The 25,129-nt window shown below is 44.7% G+C and overlaps 1 protein-coding gene across 1 annotated transcript; it reads left to right on the forward strand.

The window, feature by feature from the left end:
• Window positions 1-98: 98 nt before the first annotated feature.
• Window positions 99-22,805, forward strand: LOC115135727 (A-kinase anchor protein 1, mitochondrial-like). The gene is made up of 11 exons (XM_065023631.1): window positions 99-251; window positions 5,049-6,537; window positions 7,028-7,212; window positions 17,164-17,290; window positions 17,409-17,533; window positions 17,643-17,820; window positions 20,274-20,424; window positions 21,576-21,643; window positions 21,767-21,840; window positions 21,948-22,010; window positions 22,123-22,805. Exons 2-11 carry the CDS (start codon window positions 5,079-5,081, stop codon window positions 22,183-22,185), a joined length of 2,493 nt encoding a protein of 830 aa, XP_064879703.1. The 5' UTR covers window positions 99-251; window positions 5,049-5,078; the 3' UTR covers window positions 22,186-22,805.
• Window positions 22,806-25,129: the final 2,324 nt, after the last annotated feature.

Consider the following 25,129-nt stretch of genomic DNA (forward strand, 5'->3'; position numbering starts at 1 on the left):
CTTACCTTAAATTCATGATTCAAATTCACCCAATCTTGACTGGTTGTGGGGGTGACAACCAATGAAACCATGCAGTCTCCCTCCCTGGGCAATACTATCGCGAGGGTTGATTGGCTGCAGTATTTGGAGCAAAGCTGCTGGACTTCTAAAGGTGACTGTGTGCTGAAAGAAACAGGTGGAGATGTCCAAGAGGTAGCTGGAGAAATTTACTGGTGTGCTGTTATATAGCTAAGCGGGATATTAAAAACGTGGTGAGTAGATATCTAGCTACCAAATGTTAGCACTCAAACTGGTGTACAGTTTGTTTGGTTAACTATCAACCTCTTCTTGCACCAGTGCCAAATGCATTGCATGTCAATGGGGAGAAACCAGAGGAAACGTTCGATTGTTGCAAGCAAAGATGATCGCAAACTTCTCTGCTTTGGTAACTAGCTAACTTAGCTAGCTAGTTACTTTAACTGCGGTAATTAAAGTGGGAGCTAGTTAAGGTTAGCGCTCTATTAATTAGTAACACTCTAGCTAACTAACTAGCGAGTTGTCCAACGCACTTGATTCCCATTTAACACATTAGCCGGTCAGAATGACAACTGCAGAGGCTAACATTTGGTGATGGTTATATTTCGGCTGTGCAAACGAAGGATGAAATGTCAGTGTCTTTTGGGGGAAAGAAAGTGATGCTGATAGCTGTCAGTGCAATATGGATGCGTTTACACAGGCAGCCCAATTCTGATATTCTGTTGACCAAGCAGATCTGATGTGAAAGAACCTAATGTGATTTGGTCAATTACTGGAAAAACATATTTGAATTTGGCTGCTTGTGTACACCAGTTTGAGTGCCAATCAGTCATGTTTTAGTTTTTATCAGCCTCATCATAAACTCGGACCACAGGTTGTCTTAGTTTTTAAAACATTGGCTAGTCAGACCATTTGGGGCGGCAGGTAGCCTAGTAGTTAGAGCGTTGGACTTGTAACCGAAATGCAAGCTCGAATCCCTGAGCTGACAGGGTAAAAGTGTAGTTCTGCCGCTGAACAAGGCAGTTAACCCACTGTTCCTAGGCCGTCATTGAAAATAATAATTTGTTCTTAACTGACTTGCCTAGTTAAAAAAGGTCAAATAAAAAAAGTAATACTGTTCCAGCTGGCTAACAGCAGCTGATAGCTGTTCCCAAAGGCGCTGTTCCCAAAGGCTGTGGTAAATGGCAACTGAATTGCGAGAAAATTCACCTTCCTGCGGTCCTGGTTGTCAGCTCAACTTGAATGTTGTCATTAAAACATTGATTGCTCATTGGTCAACCATGCGCTATAGGGGGTGATACGTACCAGAATTGGGCCTCATAAAGCTACTGATACTTCTCACGAAGTCACGCGGTAGCCGCTCAAGACTTAAGCTAATTTCCTCTTTTGGAGCCTCACAGGAGCGAGCACCACGAACCGTGCTGCTTGCGAAACTGCTTGAGTTTTGCCGCACTACTCCCATTGAATTCTAAAACCTTTGCTGCGCGGCCCATCTAACTGCCCTTAGGTACTATAAAGCATAGCACAGTACATTTTCGACCAGCCTTTATTTGGCGACACTTCCTCAATTCCTGACTTGGAAGACCACGCATGTCTTCTAACCTTCTATGCAGATGGTTTGTCTCATTGATTGAGACGGGTGGATGTCCACACCAAAGTGCTGCATGTCATGAGCGCCATCTAGAAATCAAGTGGTGCGTTTAACAACACTCGCCTGTCTTGACAAGATGGCGACGTACACATTGTTTGCTTACTTCATGGAACAAAACAATTATTTTATTTAATAACCACCTGACCCAACTATGTTGTCTTCCAAGTCGGGAATTCAGGAAGTATAGCTGGAAATTCTGTGCTATGCTTTACTCTGCCAACGTCTATCAGCCATCAGTAGTAATGGTCTGACTAGCAAATGTTTTTAAAGCTAGTTATTTCAGTCGGTCCATGCTTCCTGACTTGACTTTTTGACCTAATGCAAATAGCTAGAGGTCCCTCAATCCTGTTAGGATAATTAGTTAGGCATTAAATAGAAACTGTTTCCATGTGTACCATTGCTATTTTCCTATGCCATGTACTGTCTCGTCTTTTCTGACACCACCTTCAGTTTACTGTTACATTCATTATCAAAATTGAACAGCAACATTCTAGGCGCATGTTAATAATTGATTATTCCTTACAAGGATTCAACCAATGTTATCGATTCATAAGTTTAGCCTACAATTTAATATAAACAAACATACTTTAGCAAAGACCACAGTCGGATTATTATTGACTGTGCTGTGGTCATGCTGCGCAGCAGAGGGGAAATTAAGCACTTAGTCCTAAGGTTCTATCTGTATTGTTTTGTTGTCAATTTTTGTTATTGACATAGCTTTGTTATGTTCAATATGCTCTACCTGACACAGTACTTTAAATACCCTGATTCATGTTCAGTTCAAAAGAATACAAGATGAAAGATTGCTGACACATTAACCTCTTGAAGCTAGGGGGTACTATTTTTGTTTGGAAAAATAACGTTCCCAAAGTAAACGGCCTATTTCTCAGTACCAGATGCTAGAATATGCATATAATTGACAGATTAGGATAGAAAACACTCTAAAGTTTCCAAAACTGTCAAAATATTGTCTGAGTATAACAGAACGGATATTGCAGGCGAAACCCTGAGAAAAATCAAACCAGGAAGTGGCTTCTATTTGGAAACTCCATGTTCCATAGCCTCCCATTGCTCCATTTAAAGGGATGTCAACCAGATTCATTTTCCTATCGCTTCCGCAAGGTGTCAACAGTCTTCAGACATAGTTTCAGGCTTTTATTTTGAAAAATGAGCCAGAACGATAACATCGCGTCAAGTGGTCACATGAGTTTGGCTCACGCAACAGTTTGGATAGGTATTGCTTTTCCCTCCTACTGTGAAAGACATTTGCGGTTGATATATTATAGATTATATATTTAAAAAACAACCTGAGGATTGATTATAAAAAAACGTTTTGACATGTTTCTGTGGACATTACGGATATTATTTGGAATTTGTCTGCGGTGTTGTGATATCTGAACATAATGCGCCAAACAAACGGAGGTATTTTGGATTTAAAAATAATCTTTATGGAACAAAAGGAACAATTGTTGTGTAACTGGGAGTCTCGTGAGTGAAAACATCTGAAGATCAAAGGTAAACGATTAATTTGATTGCTTTTTTTGATTTGTGACCAAGCTACCTGATGCTAAGTGTACTTAATGTTTTGTCATGCGATCGATAAACCTACACAAACGCTTGGATTGCGTTCGCTGTAAAGCATAATTTCAAAATCTGAGACTACAGGTGGATTAACAAAAGGCTAAGCTGTGTTTTGCAATATTGCAGTTGTGCTTTCGTGAATATGAATATTATTTGACTGAGGCACTATGCTATTCAGCGGTTGCTGATGACAATTATCCCGCTTAAGGGATGGGTAGCGTCAAGAAGTAAAACCAATGAGGGTTCTGAACTTTAAAGGGATAATGAGGCCCTTTATCTACTTTCCCTACTTTTTTTAGTCCGATGTACTTGTGGATACCATTTTTTTGTGGATACCATTTTTTTATATCTGTATGAAGGAAGTTAGCATTGACTTGCGAAACTACATCTAACTAGCGTTAGCGCACTGACTGGAAGTCATTGGGTATCTGCTAGCATGCTAACTCTGGGGAAGTAAAGGGCATCATTGCCGAAATCCTGAAGTATCCCTTTAAAGCCAATTATCTCCATCTTTTTGCAGATAGAACCTCTATAATCCCTAGCTCTCTATATCTGCAGTCAGAGGGCTAGTTGTTGAGGGTAGATATTGCTGAGCATGGGACGTTAGGCCTGTCACTCCCCTTTCCTGTTGGTTGTGGAGAGGATGCCCTGCAAATGGAATTAGATATTGAGCATAGTTTTGGAAATCCTCTGAGGAATACTAAGACAGGTCTGTCACATGAACCTGCTTGTTTGTCAAACATTTAGGCTACACTTCTTCTCCTGTCTCTAAGATCACGTTCATAAATGAACTGCTGTAGCCTATAGGCATTAGTTTTCAGAACCATACATTTGCGTGGCTCAGATGTTTATGATTCTATTAATGGTTATTATTCCTTTGTTCTGTGGGAACTTGAAACAAACTCTAGGAAATAAGAGCTTTCCTCCTTGAAGATGAGTACTAGAGTATTTTCCACAGCACACCCTGCCTGGCACTTCTTCCATGAGGGTCAAAGTCAAGTCACACAACGGCCCTCTGAGACTTTGCATATGTCACGGTAGGGCTGGCATGCCTGGCGAGAAGCGTAGCCAACTTGTCCGTATGCCAAAACCTGAAGGTCACAGGCTTAAGTGGAACTGCAATATAGTCCATTGCGTTTCATTGGACTGACCGGATCTGTGAACGAATGGCATGCCTTTCATGCTCACCTCTTTTTATAATTCTCTACCAAAAGGTTATGGGTCAACCTGCATGTAGGACAGCTGGTCAGGGTCTGACCAAACTGTAAACAATACTTCTAGCTTGCTACACTGTATAATCTTCTGTTCTGTGGCAAAAAACTATTGGGCAACATAATTACTGATATTTAGCCTATTGGTTAAACAACAGATAATGACGAATAAGTTGATTCTCCCCCCACAGTAGGTAATAATGAGTGAGGTTATATTGGTAATGCACCTCTCTAGACAGTGGTGCATTACCATTGTCCTATCAGGGCCCGGCCCCTTAGCCCCAGACCCAGCTTCCCAAAGTTAACTTCTGCAGAAGGTAACGTGACACGTGTGCTTTGTTCGCTGCAATCAGATGCTGTCACTATGGCCTGGCTGCTAATGGGATTGCTGCTCAGAGGGGTGGTGTGGTGGAGACGGAGGGTTTTTTCTCGCTAAACTAGAATAGTGTGGCCATGCCCCCTTAGCCATCCCCTCAATGGTATTTTTATCATCAGTGCTTCACACCTTTCTAGCCCAGCTAGAAGTAAAGAGACTGGGTGTGTTGTGATTAGTTTTTATGGTGTTAACTTGTGTATGTCTCTCTTCTCAGGTGTTGCTGTTAGCAGCAGGAGATTAGGGGATGGTGCTGAGGCTTCAATCCGTTCTGGTCCTCTCCCTGTCGGGAGTGTTGGCTTTCCTAGGCCTGTGGTGGTACACCTCTCGGAAGAAAGAACAACCCACTGACAAGGATAAGACGACCACAGACCAGGCGCACCTGTCCTCCTCCACCAGAGACAGAGGTATTGGTGTTGTGGAGAACGGCCACTCCACTGGGACAGATCGGGACAGGCACGCAGTGAGGAAGAGGTCGTTAGTGGAACAGGAGTGTGTTGATTGTACAAACACACAAGCGGTAGCAGAGCTGGTTAACATCCCACTCTGCCAATCACAACCGGAGGAAAGGTTTGTGGCTGCAGAATGTCTGAGTAGAGGCCTCGATACTACTAATGTGAAGCCTGTTACGGGGAGAACTGAGTCTTCAGCTCAAGTACTCCCAGAGACTGCACCTAAGAGCCAAGCCCAGGGGGGACCTGAGAAGGATATAGCATTACAAAATAAACACCAGCCATCCTCTGATGAGGAACAAGTTTCTTCTATCTTTGACCTAGGCTATAATCCTAACCCTGGTGAGAGTGCAGGCCTAAAGCCACATGCACCGCCACTCTCTGAGACGCTGGAGGACACTACAAACAAAACTTTCAACAAAGAGGCTGCAGAGGAGGTTCGACTAGACCCAGGGGAGGTTAGACTGGACCCAGAGGGAGAGGTTGGAGAAGACAAGATTACATTTTGTTTTGCAGAGATGAAGCCTCAAACCGATCTGGCTGAGAACTGCCTCCTCTCCAAAGACAACCTATCTATCCTGCCTGCTGTGGAAGAACCAACCTGTGAGTCAAGTCTACAGGATGACACCTGTCTGGCTTCCCCCATCAACCTCCTTACCAGTCAGGTGTCCCCCTCAAGGCAGCCATTGGGCATTCTGATATCACCTCAGAAGAAAGACCAGTCTGAGGAGTGTGAACTTAGCAGGAGTAACACAGAGGAAATTAACCAGCTGGCGTCAAGTCTGATTACTGACGTGGTCTCAGTAGCAGTGAGTCAAGTCCTGAAAGAACGGACCCTACTAGAACATAATGTTGGGCCTCTCTGTAACAGGGACCCCTTCACATCCCAAGATATCATCTCAATGGTTAACAGTGAGACTGGGAGAGAGATGCCTGGTCTATTGCAGGAGGATCAGTGTTCCACAACTGGCAGGGAGAACATATGTTCATCTCCTATAGTCTATGAGGATGTGAAACATGACTGCAGCAGTAGGACTGAGCAGGCAGAGCTAGCAGAAGAAGATTCTGCAGTAGGTGATTCTGGCTCCAGCTCAGGTCATTCCGAGGAGAGCTCCAGTGGCGAGGACTCGAGCTCCAGTGGCGAGGACTCGAGCCTCAGTGTGAGCCTACAACCACCCAGGGGACCTGCTGAAGGACTTGGGGCCACCAGCATGGCCCTCCCTAACGGTCACAGGACAGAGGTGGCTGTTCCAGGTGAGCCGCTTCATAGCAGGTTTTCAATTTCTCACAATATATCAGTGTCTTTCTGTTCAAGCAGACCTGTCCCCTTTATTTCTTAGTGTTGCTGGCACAGACCAGTGGCTGGTGTCCTGTTTTAGTTCAGGACTGATTTTACTGCAGTGAAGAAATATCTTTATTTTGCATTACTCTAGCCTGCAGCTGCTAGAGTTCCCATATAGAATGTGAACCTGGTTTAGTCTCAGTACTAGCTAGACACCACACCGTAGACCGTTTTTACAGTTGCTGATGAGGGAACATTCCCCTGCATGCTAATTTAACTTTTTGTATTGCCTTCTTGGCACAGTATTTTCAGGTAAGAGAACTCTCGCCATGCCAGAATGTTTTCTCTTTCTCCCCTGTTACTGTTGTATGTGGGTGTTTTTGTGTGCTGCTGTGTTTGCGAGGTTACATTGTGTACACAACACAAGTGACTGTTTTTAGTGACTGATCCGTACTGCCCCAGGCTCTGGTGTGACCAGCATGGACTCTGTAGACCGGTACGTTGAACACGAAGCCAGGGACAACCAGCATATCAACAGTCCAAGTCCGCTAAGTCAACTGCTGAACAGCGATCAGCAAATTGAAAAATACATCCAGAGTTACAACAGCAGCCAACCACCGACTGTTTGGGACGTAGAGGTGCCAAAGGTGAGTCTACCTCCCCTGTCTAACCCTCTCATCACTTCACCACATTACTGATAATATATTTTCTCTGGCTACTGATTGCAATGTTAGGTTCTCTAATGTCGGTAATTTTTGGGCTTGTAGTAGGGACTTCAAATGTTGGACGCTATAGTCTTGAGCACCTAGTTAAATTGTGCTTAGGAACATTAAAAAAAAAAATCTCTACGTAGTTTAACTAGTGAGAAATATATACAAAAGCATGTGGACACCATTTCAAGTTTGTGGATTCGGCTATTTCAGCCACTTGTTGCTGATGGGTGTATAAAATATCGGGCACACCGCCATGCAATCTCCATTGACAAACATTGGCAGTAGAATGGCCTTACCGAAGAGCTCAGTGACTTTCAACATGGCATAGGATGCCACCTTTCCAACAAGTCAGTTTATAAAAGATCTGCCCTGCTAGAGCTGCCCTGGTCAACTTTAAGTGCTGTTATTGTGAAGTGGAAATGTGGTAGGCTACACAAGCTCACAGAACGGGACTGCCGAGTGCTGAAGCGCGTAGCGTGTCCCTACAGAGTTCCAAACTGCCTCTGGAAGCGACGTCAGCACTAACTGTTCGTCGGGAGCTTCATGAAATGGGTTTCCATTGCCGAGCATCCTCACGCACACAAGCCTAAGATCACCATGTGCAATGTCAAGAGTCGGCTGGAGAGGTGTAAAGCTCGCCGCCATTGGACTCTGGAGCAGTGGAAACATGTTCTCTGGAGTGTTGAATCACTCTTCACTGTCTGGCAGTCCAACAGACTAATCTAGGTTTTGCGGATGCCAGGAGAACACTACATGTCCAAATGCATAGTGCCAACTGTCAAATTTGGTGGAGGAGGAATAATGGTCTGGGGCTATTTTTAATGGTTCGGGCTAGGCGACTTATTTCCAGTGAAGGGAAATCTTCTTGCTACAACATGACATTCTAGACGATTCTGTGCTTCCAACTTTGTGGAAGGCCATTTCGTGTTTCAGCATCACAATGCCCCCATGTACAAAGCGAGGTCCATACAGAGATGGTTTGTTAAGTGTGGAAGAACTTGACTGGCCTGCACAGAGCCCTGACCTCAACTCCATTGAACACATTTGGGATGAATTGCCTAATCGCCCAACATCAGTGCCCGACCTCACTAATGAACGTGGCTGACTGGAAGCAAGTCCCCGACGCAATGTTCCAGCATCTAGTAGAAAGCCTTCCCAGAAAAGTGGAAGCTGTGATCGAAGCAAAGGGGGGACCAGCTCCATATTAATGCTTATGATTTTGGAACGATATGTACAACAAGCAGGTGTCCACATACTTTTGGTCATGTGAAGTGTGTTTATAAAAAAGATGTACTACAAAAATCTTACTAAACCTAATTTAAGATATTTATTTTTCTATATCTAATACATTTATATTACGCTACTTTCCATGATGTGGACAGTATGTGTTACTACATTACACAAGCTGCTGTTTTTGACCACATCAAATTGGGGGGGAATTGCACCCTTTTTACCTCTGATTGGGGATGTTGGTATAAAAGTTTAGTCAACATGATCACACAATCAATTGCTTAAAACAGATTATTATAACTCCCTGACCAAGGCCCTTCTTCCCTGATTGATTTGGCCGGGCGGGCCAGCTCTAGGAAGAGTCTTGGTGGTTCCAAACTTCTTCCATTTAAGAATGCTGGACGCCACTGTGTTCTTGGGAACCTTCAATGCGGCAGAAATGTTTTGGTACCCTTCCCCAGACCTGTGCCTTGACGATCCTGTCTCGAAGCTCTACGGAGTGTTCCTACGACCTCATGGCTGGGTTTTTGCTCTGACATACACTGTCAACTGTGGGACCTTTTTTATATAGACAGGTGTGTGTCTTTCCAAATCATGTCCAATCAATTGAATGTACCACAGGTGGATTCCAATCAAGTTGTAGAAACATCTCAAGGATGATCAATGGAAACAGGATGCACATGAACTCCATTTTGCTTCTTATAGCAAAGGGTCTGAATACTGAATAATGTTTATTTTAAATTTGTAAACATTTCTTAATCTGTTTTTGCTTTGTCATTATGAGGTATTGTTTGTAGATGTAGGATTTTCTTGGTATTTAATCAAGGCTGTAACAATGTGGAAAAAGTCAAGGGTCCTGAATATTTTCCGAATGCACTATATAGGTTATTCCAAGTTTCCCAGTGGCTTTTGTATAATGTATGTTTAAACGGCACATTATATCATTTATTGTTTTCAACATGTAATGATATGCGTGATATAACAAAAGTTTGACCAGATTTTTTACATGGACGATACATTGGAGATAATATACGACAACTAATAGAACAACATGAAACATCTAAGAAGCCAGGCCTCGTATTCTTAGCAGATTTTGAAAAGGGCTTTAATAAAGTAAGGCTGGATTTTATATATAAATGCCTGGATTTTTTTCAATTTCAGGGAGTCTCTTATTCAATGGGTAGAAATGATGTATAGCAACCCCAGCTGTAAAATAATAAATAGAGGCTATTTCTCAGAGCTTAAATCTGGAGGGCCATCCTTAACATGTTTTCTCAATTTCTGCCTGAAAACATACACTAATCTAACTGCCTGTAGCTCAGGCCCAGAAGCAAGGATATGCATATTCTTGGTATCATTTGAAAGGATACACTCTGAAGTTTGTGTAAATGTGAATTGAATGTAGGAGAATATAACACACTAGATCTGGTAGAAGAAAATACAAGGAAATAATCAGACGTTTACTGTTGTTGCATCTTTGAAATGAACAAGAACAGCCAAACATTCAGATGTGATGCTGGGGATCATTTCAAATAAGAACATAAGTGGGCAACAGTATTTGACCAAAGTTTCAGACTGGTTCCTTCAGGAATGAGTGCAGTCACCCAGGTGTCCCACACAAATTTCCCAAAATGTGCCCGAATTGGTACATTGCAAATAACTATATACAAAACATTTATTCTAACATCCCCCAAAAATATATATTTGAACTATTTTTTTTTTAACAGGGAAAAAAATTAATATTTCAAAATAACAAGAGTACCTATTTACACTTTCAATGTACAATAATGTGAAGACCCTCAGTCTTCACATTAATATTGTGCTGCTGATGCCATAGCCCATAGCAGTCTCTTTCTGGTGTGAAGCAGAGAGTCACTGAACAGGTGGTGTAGGTGACAGGGGATTTCTTGTGGCAAAGAGCACAACGAAGCCTCCCTACTGAGCCCGTTTTGCCCTGAGGCACATTCCTGCCTGCAATGATGAATTTTGGCATGTGAACACCACTGGTTGGAGCAGAAGGGACAGAGGTAGAGGGGACAGAAGGTGTTACAGTGGTCTTGCTGTAGCTAGCAAGCTCCTGGATGAGCAGCTCCCTGAAAGCTAGTTGTGCGATGGGGGGCTGTCCACAGCTCTTAGCCATTTCCTTCTGGAGGATGAAGGCATTCACCACAGCAATGTCAATGAAATGATAAAACAATGTCTTGTACCAATTCATGGTCTTGTGGAAAACATTATAGTAGCCTATCAGCGCATCTGACAGGTCCACACCTCCCATGCTCTTGTTGTAGTCCTTCACAGCAGCTGGAATGGGGACATTTTTGGTGGTCCATGCCCCAGTATCACCACTGAAGGACTTGTGGATACTTGAGCACATGACCACCTCCCTGGTATCCATCCACTTCACAAAGAGCAGGCCATCCTCGTGAATCCATCTCATGCTACCCTGCTCAGCCCGCTTAGGCATGTCATTCACCCTGGTTTTCGGAAATCCCACTGTTGGTCCGTATGGTGCCACAGGCCCACATCTACAGCTTCCTCAGGTCTATGAACAAGGTAGGGCTTGTTTACAGGTTATCCACAAACAGTTTGTAGCCCTTCCTTAGCAGCTGAAAATCCATAACGGAGTCATAGCTAATGCCCTTACCGGTCACACAACTGCTCTTCCCCTCATAGATAACAAAATAATAATAATAATTGCACGTGTATGCACACGCATAATCTGCCAAAACCCCATTTAGTTGGTTTGTTGCGCATGTACTGTTTTTGGCCACTTCTGGCCTTTTGAGGCTACCATTCTCTCATCTATGGAAAGGTTCTGGGTGGGCTGAAAATAAGTATTGCAGGCCTCAACGATGTTGTGGTAGAGGTTTAATTTTGCAGAGCTTATCAAACCTTGCAGTACCTCGCTTCTTCTCGTTGTCCTCATCAATTTTTGGGTCACTGATATGAAGCGCCCGTGAGATTGTCAGAAACCTTTTGCATGACATGTGCGTGGTGGGGAAATGCAGTTGATGGAGGGGTGCAGTTTTCCAGTCGTCCTTCAGGGTTTTTAGCTTTACAAGACTCATGTAAATGACCATAGAAAGGTAACAAAAAAGATCTGACATGGAAATGGGCTTCCATGTCTCTTTCTTGCCTGCCTGCTTCTTAGCTCCGTACTCATTTGTGTTCAACACCAGAGAATCAACAACTGCCGAGGTGAAAAACAACTGACGGTCATGTCCAGCTGAGATCCTGGTGGCCTTTTTGGTCTGAATATTGGAGGTGGAGGCGCCACATATAGTTATATATAGAGTAGGGAAACGATCACTATGGTGAGGAGCGATTCCATTTTTAGATCAAATAAAATGTAAAAAAATATATACAGACATGCACCCACCCACAATGTAGAGCAATGTGTACTTTACACATTTCATTACTGATTTATTTTTATATATGGCAAAATAAAATATCTCAAACAACTCAAATGAATAATATTTTATATTAATTTCAAACAACGTTACTCACCAATCCAACACCGAATATTCTCCATACAAGAACATCTCTTCAGATTTTGAGTCAAAAGTATTCTCCCTGTCCGAATCATCTTGGAGTAATTCACTGCCACTATCCCTATCAATTTCTTCAATAATATCGTGTAGATCTGTATATTTTGACTGTCTTTGATTTTACAGATTTACTCGCCATAATTCTCTGAAAATGCTCTCAAAACAAAAATGCTGTGCGTAACCAGCGTTTTTTTTGCTTCTGGTAGAATTTTCAATGGCGAATGGCTGTGTTTACGCTCGAGTTTCCCACAAAGGCTAGTCTTCCCGGATAGAACCATTACCTATTACCGTTTACCTCAGCTCATTGGCTATCTACCAAGCTAGATTTCAAGACGATCAGTGTTCATTGGTCCGAAATACAGTCAATCAACGAAGAACTGGTCATATCATTGGTGCGCAATGAGGTCATAGTTTGGTGTGTTCAAATCAGTTCCTTTCGGTCAATATGTCCCGGGAAAAAAAACATGAAGTATGGCTGTGTTACTAACAAACGGAGGATTGCAATGAAACCAAACATGGCTTGATAAATGTCTGTTTAGAGTGAGTAATAACATCGAATGTTATGTCCAAAGTTGAAGGACACTGAATTTACGATACAAGCCACTTACAAAATATTTCGTGTTAGGCTATTAAAAAATGGATTATATCGAACAAAACGACAATTTATTGTTTGTCGTGACCTTTAGTATTGCCAAAAGATCTTCAAAGGTAATTGATGAATTTTATTCCTATTTCTGACTTTCGTGACTAATTTACTTGTCTGGTAACTATGTGATGTTTTGTCTGCTGATCGATAATCGCATGGTTTGCTTTCACAGTAAAGCCTTTTTGAAATCTGACACGGTGGCTAGATTAACAAGAGGTTTAGCTTTCATTTGGTGTATTGCACTTCTGATTTTAATTAAAGTTAAATATTTATAATTGCATTTCTGCAATTTTGTCAACGTTCCGCTAGCGGAACCCCGGTCTTAGACAGGTTAACTGTCGGAGTTAAACAAGGGTGTTCGCTGTCACCATATCTATTCGTTATGGAGCTCGAGATGCTAGCTCTTAATATCAGATCAAATAACAACAAAGGATTAGAAAACAAAGGTGTCCATGTATGCCAGTGACTCAAGTGCTATATTAAGTCTAGATGCTAGATCCCTGCAATGTCTCATTGAAGATCTAAACTTTTTTTGGCCTCTGGACTAAACTAATTATGATAAGAGTACCAACTTTCGCATTTACCCTGAACTTTACCTATACAATGGGCTGATGGTGAAGGAGACATACTTGGTATTCATATCCCAAAATATATAAATGAGCTCTCCAATGAATTTGAATAGAAAACTAGTAAAATAGACAAGATCCTGCCATGGAGAGGTAAATACCTGTCTAACTCCTTAGTCATATCTCCGTTTACTACCTACGTATGGTGCTACGTACTCTTGATTTTTATTTTATTTATTTTAAATCATGTGAGTAAATTATTTTGTGCCCATCTATATAATTAATATGAACTGGGTGGGTAGAAATGTTTAAAGCACTAAACCTCTCTCTAAAAGCTTCACAAATATTTTAATTTAACAAAATGTGACTCACCACCTAGATTTGATCTTATGTAGTAACATTTGAATGTCTGTTTTTATTTTTACATAAGATATAAAAGTAGATTCGGAGCTAGAAAATGATATAATCATACACTGCATTTGTGGAAACGATTGGAAAGTAATTCTGCTTTGAAAGTTGATCAACTTTTAAACTCTTTTCAATATTTTGGTACAACTTTTGGAGGGTCCTGTGTTTACACCATTCAGTATTGGTCACACCCTCTTAAGCCTTAGTCCCATTTCTTTAAGGGTTGATCCAACCATTCTGTACTATCTTGCCAGCTACTTCCAGACATCAGAGAGAGAGAGGGAACAGCTCCTTATGATTGTGGTAACGTACAGGCACTCAAGTTCTTTTGTTCTCCCAATCTGGAATACCTCACCATCAAATGCCGACATTATTGCCTCCCGAGATGATCCTTTTCTTCTGTCATATTCCCCGCCCACCCCAAGCTGACATGACTGCTCTCAAGGAACTGTGCAAACTGCAATCTGCATATCACGAGGCCACATTTATTGTAGCTGGGGAATTTATTAAAGGAAGTCTGAGAAACACTACCGAAATTCTGTCCACACATCTCCTGTGCTATACGTGCAACATGGACCCTGGCTCATTGCTATTTTCCCTTCCTGGACAGAAACGAGGCCCTCCCTTCGGCAAATCACGCCTCCACATCTATAGGCATAAAGTTAAACCGGAAGCTACCGTGGTAAGGACTGTTCAACATTGGCCTGACCAATCAGAATCTGTGATTTTCGATCATGTGGCCTGGGAAATGTTCCAGGACGCCTCAGAATAGTATCGACGAATACACTGAATCGGTGAAGTGTTTAGGATGTTCCCACTGACGAAACCAAAAACTGTGGATAGATGGCAACATATGTGCGAAACTGAAAGCACAAACCACCGCATTTAACTACGTCAAGGTGACTGGGAACATTTACAAACCGATCAGCTAGGTCCTCAAGAAAATCAGAGACAAAACGAGAGAAAGTGGAGTCACATTTCAATTGCTCAGACACGAGTCATACTGTATATGGCCGGGACTCCAGATAATCACGTCTTATAAAGGGAAAGCCAGCCACGTTGCATACACAGACGCCTTGCTCGAAATTCATGGCTTAAAAACAAAGGTGTCATTGTACGCAGATTCATGTTTTCTTTTAAAACCACAATTGGAATCCCTCCACAGCCTCACCAATCAAATGTATTTATATAGCCCTTTGTAAATCAGCTGATATCTCAAAGTGCTGTACAGAAACCCAGCCTAAAACCCCAAACCGCATGCAATGCAGGTGAAGAAGCACGGTGGCTAGGAAAAACTCCCTAGAAATGCCAAAACCTAGAGAGGAATCAGGCTATGAGGGGTGGCCAGTCCTCTTCTGGCTGTGTTGGGTGGAGATTATAACAGAACATGGCTGAGATGTTCAATTGTTCATAAATGACCCGCATAGTCAAATAATAATAATCACAGTAGTTGTCGAGGGTGCAGCAAGTCAGCACCTCAGGAGTAAATGTCAGTTGGCTTTTCATAGCCGATCATTAAGAGCATCTCTACCACTCCTGCTGTCTCTAGAGAGTTGAAAACAGTAGGTCTGGGACAGGTAGCACGTCCGGTGAACAGGTCAGGATTCCATAGCCGCAGGCAGAACAGTTGAAACTGGAGCAGCAGCACGACCAGGTGGACTGGGGACAACAAGGAGTCATCATGCCAGGTAGTCCTGAGGCATGGTCCTAGGGCTCAGGTCCTCCGAGAAAGAGAGAATTAGAGAGAGCATACTTAAATTCACACAGGACACCAGGTAAGACAGGAGAAATATTCCAGATAAAACAGACTGACTGAACATTTACATTACTGCATCAGGGGTGTGGATACTTATGTAAATTAGGTATTTTTGTATTTAATTTCCCATAAATTAGCAGAAATGCTGAACATGTTTTCACTTTGATATTATGGGGTATTGTGTGTGTGTGTAGATTGTTGAGAATATTTTTGGTTTGGGCTGTAACACAACAAAATGTGGAATAAGTCAAGGGGTATGAATACTTTCTGAAAGTACTGTACATAGTCATTGAATATTAGTCACTCTAATAATGTGTACGTACTTCAATTATTATTTTTTTTACCCACTTTATACTTATACCGTATTCTAGTCAAGGCTCATCCTATATAACAACTGCTGTACACCTTTTCTATTCATATACTGTTTTTACACACCATTATAACAATATATTTATGACATTGCTCGTTATATTTTAGAATTTTTCTGGATTGTGTATTTATTTTGCTAGGTATTACTGCACTGTTGGAGCTAAAAACACAAGCATTTCGCTGCATCTGCAAACCTGTGTACACGACCAATAAACTTTGATTTGATCAAAATGCAACCCTTCCAAATGTAGCTGGCTGTCTTCTAAAAGTTGTCCTTTACCAGTGATATACAAATTATTCCTAGATTCAGTGTTTAAAAAAAAAATTGTATTAACAGGATGTGCAACCTATATATTTTTGTCACTCTTGATTTCAATGTGATATCGATAGAAGTCATTTACAAAAGTGTTGCGTTTTGGGGACCCCCCTATCAAAATCCAACATTCTGGATTTTTATCATTGTCATCTAACCAGTGGGGTAAAAGATATCTCCCGTTTCCATGTTTTTTTTCTTGTTGTTGGGGGCCGGTGTTTGTTTCAATAGGGTGTACACTGATCACTAATCAATCTGAATGTCTTTTTGACATTTGTCAAAACAAGTGGTTGGTGCTTGTGCTTTAGAAAATAAATCAAATGGACTGATTTACTATTGTTGCATGTGTAGATGTTACATTTGAGGTTTCCAATATCAAACTGTTTCTGCGCATTGGTTATTGATTTAGACACCTTAAAGCTGTGTTTTGTCATGAGTTATTTATCCAAATGTGTGGTCCACAGGAAGTTTTAGGAATAAACTATGTAAATGTAACTTTCAATATTAATTTCCAACAGTATTTTTATATATTTTGAAATACCAGAAGTCACCGACTCAGTTTTGCCCTGCCTACTTGTAGTGTGAGCCATTTAGCTATAGCCCAGATTTGGTAGAGTAGTGTGCTGCAGTAAATAGTCTCTGAGACTGAGCTTCGGTGACACTGAGCTGGGTACAGCTGTCTGATTCGTAGTGCTATGGGGAACGGTGGTTGGGGCTGTGGTCTGGTAGTGTGTAATGGGAATCCTGCTGCCTCCTGATGCCATACTGTCCTCATGTTCTCACTCAAGGACATGCTGCCTGACTCTGATCTGTGATATATATATATATATATATATAAATAAATGCACACACAGACCGCTCCTTCCAATTACTCTGAGGTGCTCGTGGAATTGGTTACATCTGAGCACGTTATCAGAGCGAGCCATGCGACGGGTGACATGGACAGCCTATCTGCCACTCAGAGAAAAACACACACATACACCTTCTAGTATGGTATAGGAACTTATGCATGATTATCTCTCTTTGAATTCTGTTTCACTGTCCGACAGCATCTTGTTGGGAGATTGATTGGGAAGCAGGGGCGATATGTGAGCTACCTGAAGGAGACATCCGGAGCAAACATCTTCATTGCCACCCTGCCTTACACCCAGGAGGTCCAGATCTGCCATATAGAGGGTGAGTGCACAAGACGCTGGCTCTCCACAACAGGACATCACTTGTAGTCAGGCACCTAGGCTTTGGTAGCTGCATTGCCCCTTGTGGCTTACTCAGCTTGTCCCTCTGTTTCCTCCAGGGTCAAAGGAGCAGGTGGATTGTGCTCTGGAGCTGATCAGAAAGAAGTTCAAAGATCTGGATGTGACCAGCTGTTATGTCCATCCTCCAGTGGCCAGACTGCCCTCTCTCCCCATCACATCCTGGGTAAGTAGTATCTTTTGGTTGGCTGAAGTAGTGTGGAACGGTGGGTAGTGCGTTGACTAAAAGCCTCTCTCTCTCTCTCTCTCTCTCTCTCTCTCTCTCTCTCTCTCAGCTGCTGCTTCCCCATAGGGTGACAGTTGAGGTAACCGTGATCCAAGTAGCCTCTGGGAACTATGTGTTCCTCCAGCAGCACACACACCCAACCTTCTATGCTCTCCGCAGCCTGGACCAACAGATGAGCTTGTGTTATTCTCACCCAGGGTGCCCTCCCCTGCCGGCCCCAGTGGAAGGTAGGCATGCACAGCCAGGGTGCCCTCCCCTGCCGGCCCCAGTGGAAGGTAGGCATGCACAGCCAGGGTGCCCTCCCCTGCCGGCCCCAGTGGAAGGTAGGCATGCACAGCCAGGGTGCCCTCCCTGCCGGCCCCAGTGGAAGGTAGGCATGCACAGCCAGGGTGCCCTCCCCTGCCGGCCCCAGTGGAAGGTAGGCATGCACAGCCAGGGTGCCCTCCCCTGCCGGCCCCAGTGGAAGGTAGGCATGCACAGCCAGGGTGCCCTCCCCTGCCGGCCCCAGTGGAAGGTAGGCATGCACAGCCAGGGTGCCCTCCCCTGCCGGCCCCAGTGGAAGGTAGGCATGCACAGCCAGGGTGCCCTCCCTGCCGGCCCCAGTGGAAGGTAGGCATGCACAGCCAGGGTGCCCTCCCCTGCCGGCCCCAGTGGAAGGTAGGCATGCACAGCCAGGGTGCCCTCCCCTGCCGGCCCCAGTGGAAGGTAGGCATGCACAGCCAGGGTGCCCTCCCCTGCCGGCCCCAGTGGAAGGTAGGCATGCACAGCCAGGGTGCCCTCCCTGCCGGCCCCAGTGGAAGGTAGGCATGCACAGCCAGGGTGCCCTCCCTGCCGGCCCCAGTGGAAGGTAGGCATGCACAGCCAGGGTGCCCTCCCCTGCCGGCCCCAGTGGAAGGTAGGCATGCACAGCCAGGGTGCCCTCCCCTGCCGGCCCCAGTGGAAGGTAGGCATGCACAGCCAGGGTGCCCTCCCCTGCCGGCCCCAGTGGAAGGTAGGCATGCACAGCCAGGGTGCCCTCCCCTGCCGGCCCCAGTGGAAGGTAGGCATGCACAGCCAGGGTGCCCTCCCCTGCCGGCCCCAGTGGAAGGTAGGCATGCACAGCCAGGGTGCCCTCCCCTGCCGGCCCCAGTGGAAGGTAGGCATGCACAGCCAGGGTGCCCTCCCCTGCCGGCCCCAGTGGAAGGTAGGCATGCACAGCCAGGGTGCCCTCCCCTGCCGGCCCCAGTGGAAGGTAGGCATGCACAGCCAGGGTGCCCTCCCCTGCCGGCCCCAGTGGAAGGTAGGCATGCACAGCCAGGGTGCCCTCCCTGCCGGCCCCAGTGGAAGGTAGGCATGCACAGCCAGGGTGCCCTCCCCTGCCGGCCCCAGTGGAAGGTAGGCATGCACAGCCAGGGTGCCCTCCCCTGCCGGCCCCAGTGGAAGGTAGGCATGCACAGCCAGGGTGCCCTCCCCTGCCGGCCCCAGTGGAAGGTAGGCATGCACAGCCAGGGTGCCCTCCCCTGCCGGCCCCAGTGGAAGGTAGGCATGCACAGCCAGGGTGCCCTCCCTGCCGGCCCCAGTGGAAGGTAGGCATGCACAGCCAGGGTGCCCTCCCCTGCCGGCCCCAGTGGAAGGTAGGCATGCACAGCCAGGGTGCCCTCCCCTGCCGGCCCCAGTGGAAGGTAGGCATGCACAGCCAGGGTGCCCTCCCCTGCCGGCCCCAGTGGAAGGTAGGCATGCACAGCCAGGGTGCCCTCCCCTGCCGGCCCCAGTGGAAGGTAGGCATGCACAGCCAGGGTGCCCTCCCCTGCCGGCCCCAGTGGAAGGTAGGCATGCACAGCCAGGGTGCCCTCCCCTGCCGGCCCCAGTGGAAGGTAGGCATGCACAGCCAGGGTGCCCTCCCCTGCCGGCCCCAGTGGAAGGTAGGCATGCACAGCCAGGGTGCCCTCCCCTGCCGGCCCCAGTGGAAGGTAGGCATGCACAGCCAGGGTGCCCTCCCCTGCCGGCCCCAGTGGAAGGTAGGCATGCACAGCCAGGGTGCCCTCCCCTGCCGGCCCCAGTGGAAGGTAGGCATGCACAGCCAGGGTGCCCTCCCCTGCCGGCCCCAGTGGAAGGTAGGCATGCACAGCCAGGGTGCCCTCCCCTGCCGGCCCCAGTGGAAGGTAGGCATGCACAGCCAGGGTGCCCTCCCCTGCCGGCCCCAGTGGAAGGTAGGCATGCACAGCCAGGGTGCCCTCCCCTGCCGGCCCCAGTGGAAGGTAGGCATGCACAGCCAGGGTGCCCTCCCCTGCCGGCCCCAGTGGAAGGTAGGCATGCACAGCCAGGGTGCCCTCCCCTGCCGGCCCCAGTGGAAGGTAGGCATGCACAGCCAGGGTGCCCTCCCCTGCCGGCCCCAGTGGAAGGTAGGCATGCACAGCCAGGGTGCCCTCCCCTGCCGGCCCCAGTGGAAGGTAGGCATGCACAGCCAGGGTGCCCTCCCCTGCCGGCCCCAGTGGAAGGTAGGCATGCACAGCCAGGGTGCCCTCCCCTGCCGGCCCCAGTGGAAGGTAGGCATGCACAGCCAGGGTGCCCTCCCCTGCCGGCCCCAGTGGAAGGTAGGCATGCACAGCCAGGGCCTTGGGACTCCTTACCCTCGGATGATAGTATCTTTCTGTGGTGTAATTTCCTATCTCAAATGTTTTTCTCTCACACACACACACAGTGGGAGTGATCTGTGCTGCCCAGATGCCTGAGGGAGCCTGGTGGAGAGCGCAGGTGATGGGTTACTATGAAGAAACCAAGGAGGTGGAGCTTTGCTATGTGGACTATGGAGGCTATGTCCTGGTGAAGATCGACACCCTCCGCCAGATCAGGTGACACACTAACTGTGGGGGGTCTAAATGTAACTGGAATAGAAGTTGATATTGGAATTTACCAGTGTTTCCATTACCTGGTAAAACCTTCTTTTGGATGATTTTATTTAATTTTATGCATACAATCTGACCAAATTAAAAACATGTCCAGCAGAAAATATTATATTGAAAAAATCAACATCCTCTATAAATCACATTGGCTGTTCATGGAGGTTGGTTCAGGTTCTTTCAATCGCATCATCGCCCTCTACTCTGCCGGTCGGTTTTGAGAGCACACTCTCGCAAGCAAAGTTTCAATGTACCAACTGGTGCTGCAGCAAAGTTTCCCTCACCTGTAAGTCTGTGACGGACACAGAATTGTCCACCAAAGAGGAGTATTTAGATCAGCATTTCCCCTCCAGTCCTCCAGTACCCACAACCGTGCACACAGCCCTGGACAAGTGCACAACTAATCATCCAGCCCTCAATTACTTCAATCAGTTGAGTTTGTCTGGTACTACAAAATACAATTGTGCTGTTGGGGGTACTCGAGGACTGGGGTTGGAAAACGCTGATTTAGAGGAAGTAAAATGACTTTCATTGCCTCATCGTGTAGTTTGCTTAAATTATTAGCAGTTTAAGCTAACTAGCTACTGTACCAAGGATGGAGGCACAGATAAGTGGGTAAATAGATTGACGCTGAAACAGAGAATATTTACAAGCCAGATGGACAAAGACATGCATTTTGCAAGGAGCCAACGTTCATTCCTCCTTGCATAATTAATGTAGTCATTTCCATATGGTGTCAATGAATCGGCAGTGGGTAGTCCTAAAGAAAGCATTACCTTACACGTCAACTAGGCAAGTCCGTTAAGAACAAATTCTTATTTACAATGGCGGCCTACACCGGCCAAACCCGGACGACGCTGGGTCAATTATGCGCTGCCCTATGGAACTCCCAATCACTACTGGTTGTGATGGCCTGGATTCGAACCAGGGTGTCTGCAGGGACGCCTGCCATTGAGATGCAGTGCCTTAGACCGCTGCACCACTTGGGAGCCCCAAGATTTTGAATATGATATATTTGTTATGGCCGGTAAAGCTCACATTTTGATCTGCACATTTTCTCCTATGGAAACGTGGGATTGACTTTGCTGTTGGTCTTCCCACAGATCAGACTTTGTTGCCTTGCCTTTCCAAGGATCTGAGGCGATCCTGGAACATATTGCACCCCTTCCAGGTATGTTTCAGCTGTATTTATGAAACAGAATTTCAAAATGTTGTCAACAGTTTAAACTCTATTTAAACTTCCATTAAAGTTCATGCTCTCATATCACTGTGACATCTCTTCCCTATCTACTAGGAGAAGAAGGGTTCTCTGTTGCAGCCAAATCTGCACTGGAGGAAATGACACTAGGATTGCCACTACTTGCACAGGTAGAGAAAAGTACATGGATATGTCTCCTCCTGCTGGTGTACAGTCAGCACAATGACAATAAGGAAAGGTGGTCTCTGTTCTTACCCTGTATCTGTACACTCCCCAGGTCACAAGCTGTCACACCAGTGGCATTCCCTTGGTACAGATATGGAAAACTGAAGGAGAAGAGGTATGCAATACTTTTATATTTTTGAAAGCGTCCACTGTTTTGTTAAACCTTTTCATTTATAAAATTATTCTAATGGGTTCATGTTGCTAATGTTTCTCTCTTGGTCTTCCAGTTGGTGTCTGTGAACCGTGCTCTGGTGGATAACGGACTGTGTAGCTGGGTAGACTGCCTCTGACTGTGAAGACAAATCCTGGCCCTGTTTGGATAGTTTTCAAATGTATCCTCCCCTTTTAAGCACAGCTCCATAAGGGATTGGATATGTGTGAGTAAGGTTACCAGCCCTATTACCCTCACCAATCTACCAAATGTATATCTGTGATTACTTCAAGGAAAGTAGGAAGAAAAATTGGATCTCTGAAGTATTTAAACATGGCCCCTGTCTTGCCTTTCATCGTTCCATCCCCTCAGTCCCATCCTCTGGACTGTTGCCCTGTTGGGGCACAACAATGTCTTCCTTCTCAACTCGACTGTTCATGCTTGTTGTTTCTTTATCACCATGTACACTTTCTGATGGATTTATTTGGTGAAGTTTTATTTACAGCCCCCCACCCTTATATAAATGTTTGTTAATTATGCTTACATGATTTTTGACCAATATTATTCACGATTCATCTAATTACTGTTTTGTTTTCAATGGATACAATCCTATTAAGAAACGAAATAAAGATGAACTGTCCTTTCTGAGGTGTCCACTTTGACCATAGCCAGACTTATGTTGTGAGATGTACAGTATAATGAAGCTACAGTCTGTAATTGACTTCAATCACATCTCATTAAATGAATGCATGTTGTGTACATCTTGTGAGTTTGTTAGATGATACACAAATTCAGGAACCTTTTGTATATTGAGCTCTATGTCCAAACTAAATATGCACAGTGTACTAAACATTAGGAACACTTACTTTCCTAATATCAAGTTGCACCCCTTTTTGCCCTCAGAACATCATCAATTCGTTGGGGCATGGACTAACATTCCACAGGGATGCTGACCCATGTTGACTCCATTGCTTCTCACAGTTGTGTGACGGTAGCTCGGGGTCTTTTGGCTGGTGGGCCATTCTTGATACACATGGGGAAACTGATTGTGCTGCCATACACTGTTCAAAGGCACTTAAACATTTTGTCTTGCCCACTCTGAATTGCACACATACACAACCTATGTCTCAAGGCTTAAACATCCTTCTTTAACTGGTCTCCTCCCCTTCATCTACACTGATTGAACAGCTGACAATAAGGCGTCGTAGTTTTCACCTGGATTTACCTGGTCAGTCTGTCATGGAAAGAGCAGGTTTTCCTAATGCTTTGTACATTCAGTGTATTGTGGCTCTGTAGCCAAGGACATTTTGACTTGGTCAACCAGTGCCGGTGAGGAACTTGTCTGGACTGTTAAACTCACTGAGGGTTATTGTGCTTCAGCTTTGATCCCCGGAGTGTTTGTTTCTACGTTTGAGTTATTTGTATGTCTCTGATGTTCGTTATGAGTAGTTTTTGAAGTGGATGTTCTGGGGAATGATGGAATGATTAAACAAGAACCTAGCGAATTCAGTAGATGGCGCCAAAGGCTTAGTTTTTGCTATTCCTATTAGTCAAGCACTAGACCGGGAATGTTACGAATACAGAGAGCATCTGTCTTGATAAGCACAGACAAATGTTTCAGTCAACTGAGTACCGTGTAAAGAATGAGTGTATATGAATTTTAGTTTGACTACTAAATGTTATATAAACTCTCTGCGGTTACATTTGTAATCAAGCATTGTTTACGTGAGGCAACTTGGTAGGCCCATCGTTCAAGGCAGCTGAAGACTTCGTTATTATTTTGCAGCAAACTACTCATCGCGCAACTGAAATATGGAAGAAATCACTTGCAGGACCAAATTAGAGCCATTCTGAATTAATACTGTATACAGGAAACCATGCCCATGTCTGAAAGAACTAAATTAATTTGTAATCCACTTTTGTCTAGATTCATCCCAAGTTTGAATTTAACACAGTAAAAAAGTGTACATGTGTGTGAAGATGTGTTCTCTGTTTCTTTGGCTTTACATCCTTCGTTTGTATCTTAATTCTGCAACTCGTAGTTTTCTCTTTCATCAGCTTCTATCCAGGTTTTTTTTTGGAGGGGGGGCATTACTTTTTGTTTCAATTTAGGCTCGTTTCACCACAAATTTGTTACGTTATTTGAGTTGGAACTGAATTTAAATATTAAGTACATAAGGGTTATTTTGTTATGAACGGACAGATTTGTTGATTGGATTTTCTCTTTTTTTGTTCTATTCACTATAATTGTCAGTGGTGTACGTTGAAGACTGAGTGACCGTTGTCTTCCAGCGTGCGGTCTGGGCATTTCAGAAGTCCGTTGTTCTGCTGATAGGATAATAGGGAGGGAGTTGGGGAGGATTTCAGAAATCACCTGTGGTGCATATTAATTTTCCAGCAAAGGCCCCATGATAATGCAGCAGCATGCACTCCTTGGTGTCTTTGATGAGACTAATTAAAGGCATGAGGCATGTAAAAAATTTTTTTTTTAAAAGCTAATCGGGGGGCAGGACTATGAGGAGCCTCATCCAAGACCCCTATTGATTAATGAAGTCACACTGTCATTCCCCATTATCTTCGCTGCTTATAATAGCACACTCACTCACCCACCAACAGTGGAGAGAGATTGAAGGATTAGCAAAGGTCTCCTCACGTTGCGCTCTATAAATGCTCTCTTTAGTCATGATGCTCAACTCAAGTCAGTGCTATACTTCATGATGTTTTGATTGTGCTGCTGAGTGCAAGGATTCATTTGTATTTTATGTGACATGTCAGTTATCTTTTTATAATATGTAAAAGTATTTCTTAAAAGAGTCATGTTAATTTGTGATAGTTGAAACAGAATAAAAAGCTTGCCTTTTCATGGAAGAAACTAGTGATCTATTTAGGGTTATGAATGACTCCCAACTTTATTGTTGAATAGTATTTTTCTTCTATATCTATATTTTATTTCTATATTAACCAAATTGCTATATTGTTGTAGGCCTACGTTACGTTATCCTGCAAATGATTGTACTGGATATTTCTGTGAAGTTGTGTGGGTGGCTAACCAGCACAGGTGCAATTGATTAGTCAATTATGGG

The sequence above is a fragment of the Oncorhynchus nerka genome, linkage group LG10, assembly GCF_034236695.1.
Source record: "Oncorhynchus nerka isolate Pitt River linkage group LG10, Oner_Uvic_2.0, whole genome shotgun sequence".
Taxonomy (NCBI): domain Eukaryota; kingdom Metazoa; phylum Chordata; class Actinopteri; order Salmoniformes; family Salmonidae; genus Oncorhynchus; species Oncorhynchus nerka.

Excerpts from the sequence above, each read along its gene's own strand:
- LOC115135727 (XM_065023631.1), top strand. The coding sequence starts at position 5,079 with ATGGTGCTGAGGCTTCAATCCGTTCTGGTCCTCTCCCTGTCGGGAGTG. Across the intron at positions 17,821-20,273 it reads CCTGCCGGCCCCAGTGGAAG|TGGGAGTGATCTGTGCTGCC; the intron begins GTAGGCATGCAC and ends ACACACACACAG. Across the intron at positions 21,644-21,766 it reads ACATATTGCACCCCTTCCAG|GAGAAGAAGGGTTCTCTGTT; the intron begins GTATGTTTCAGC and ends CCTATCTACTAG.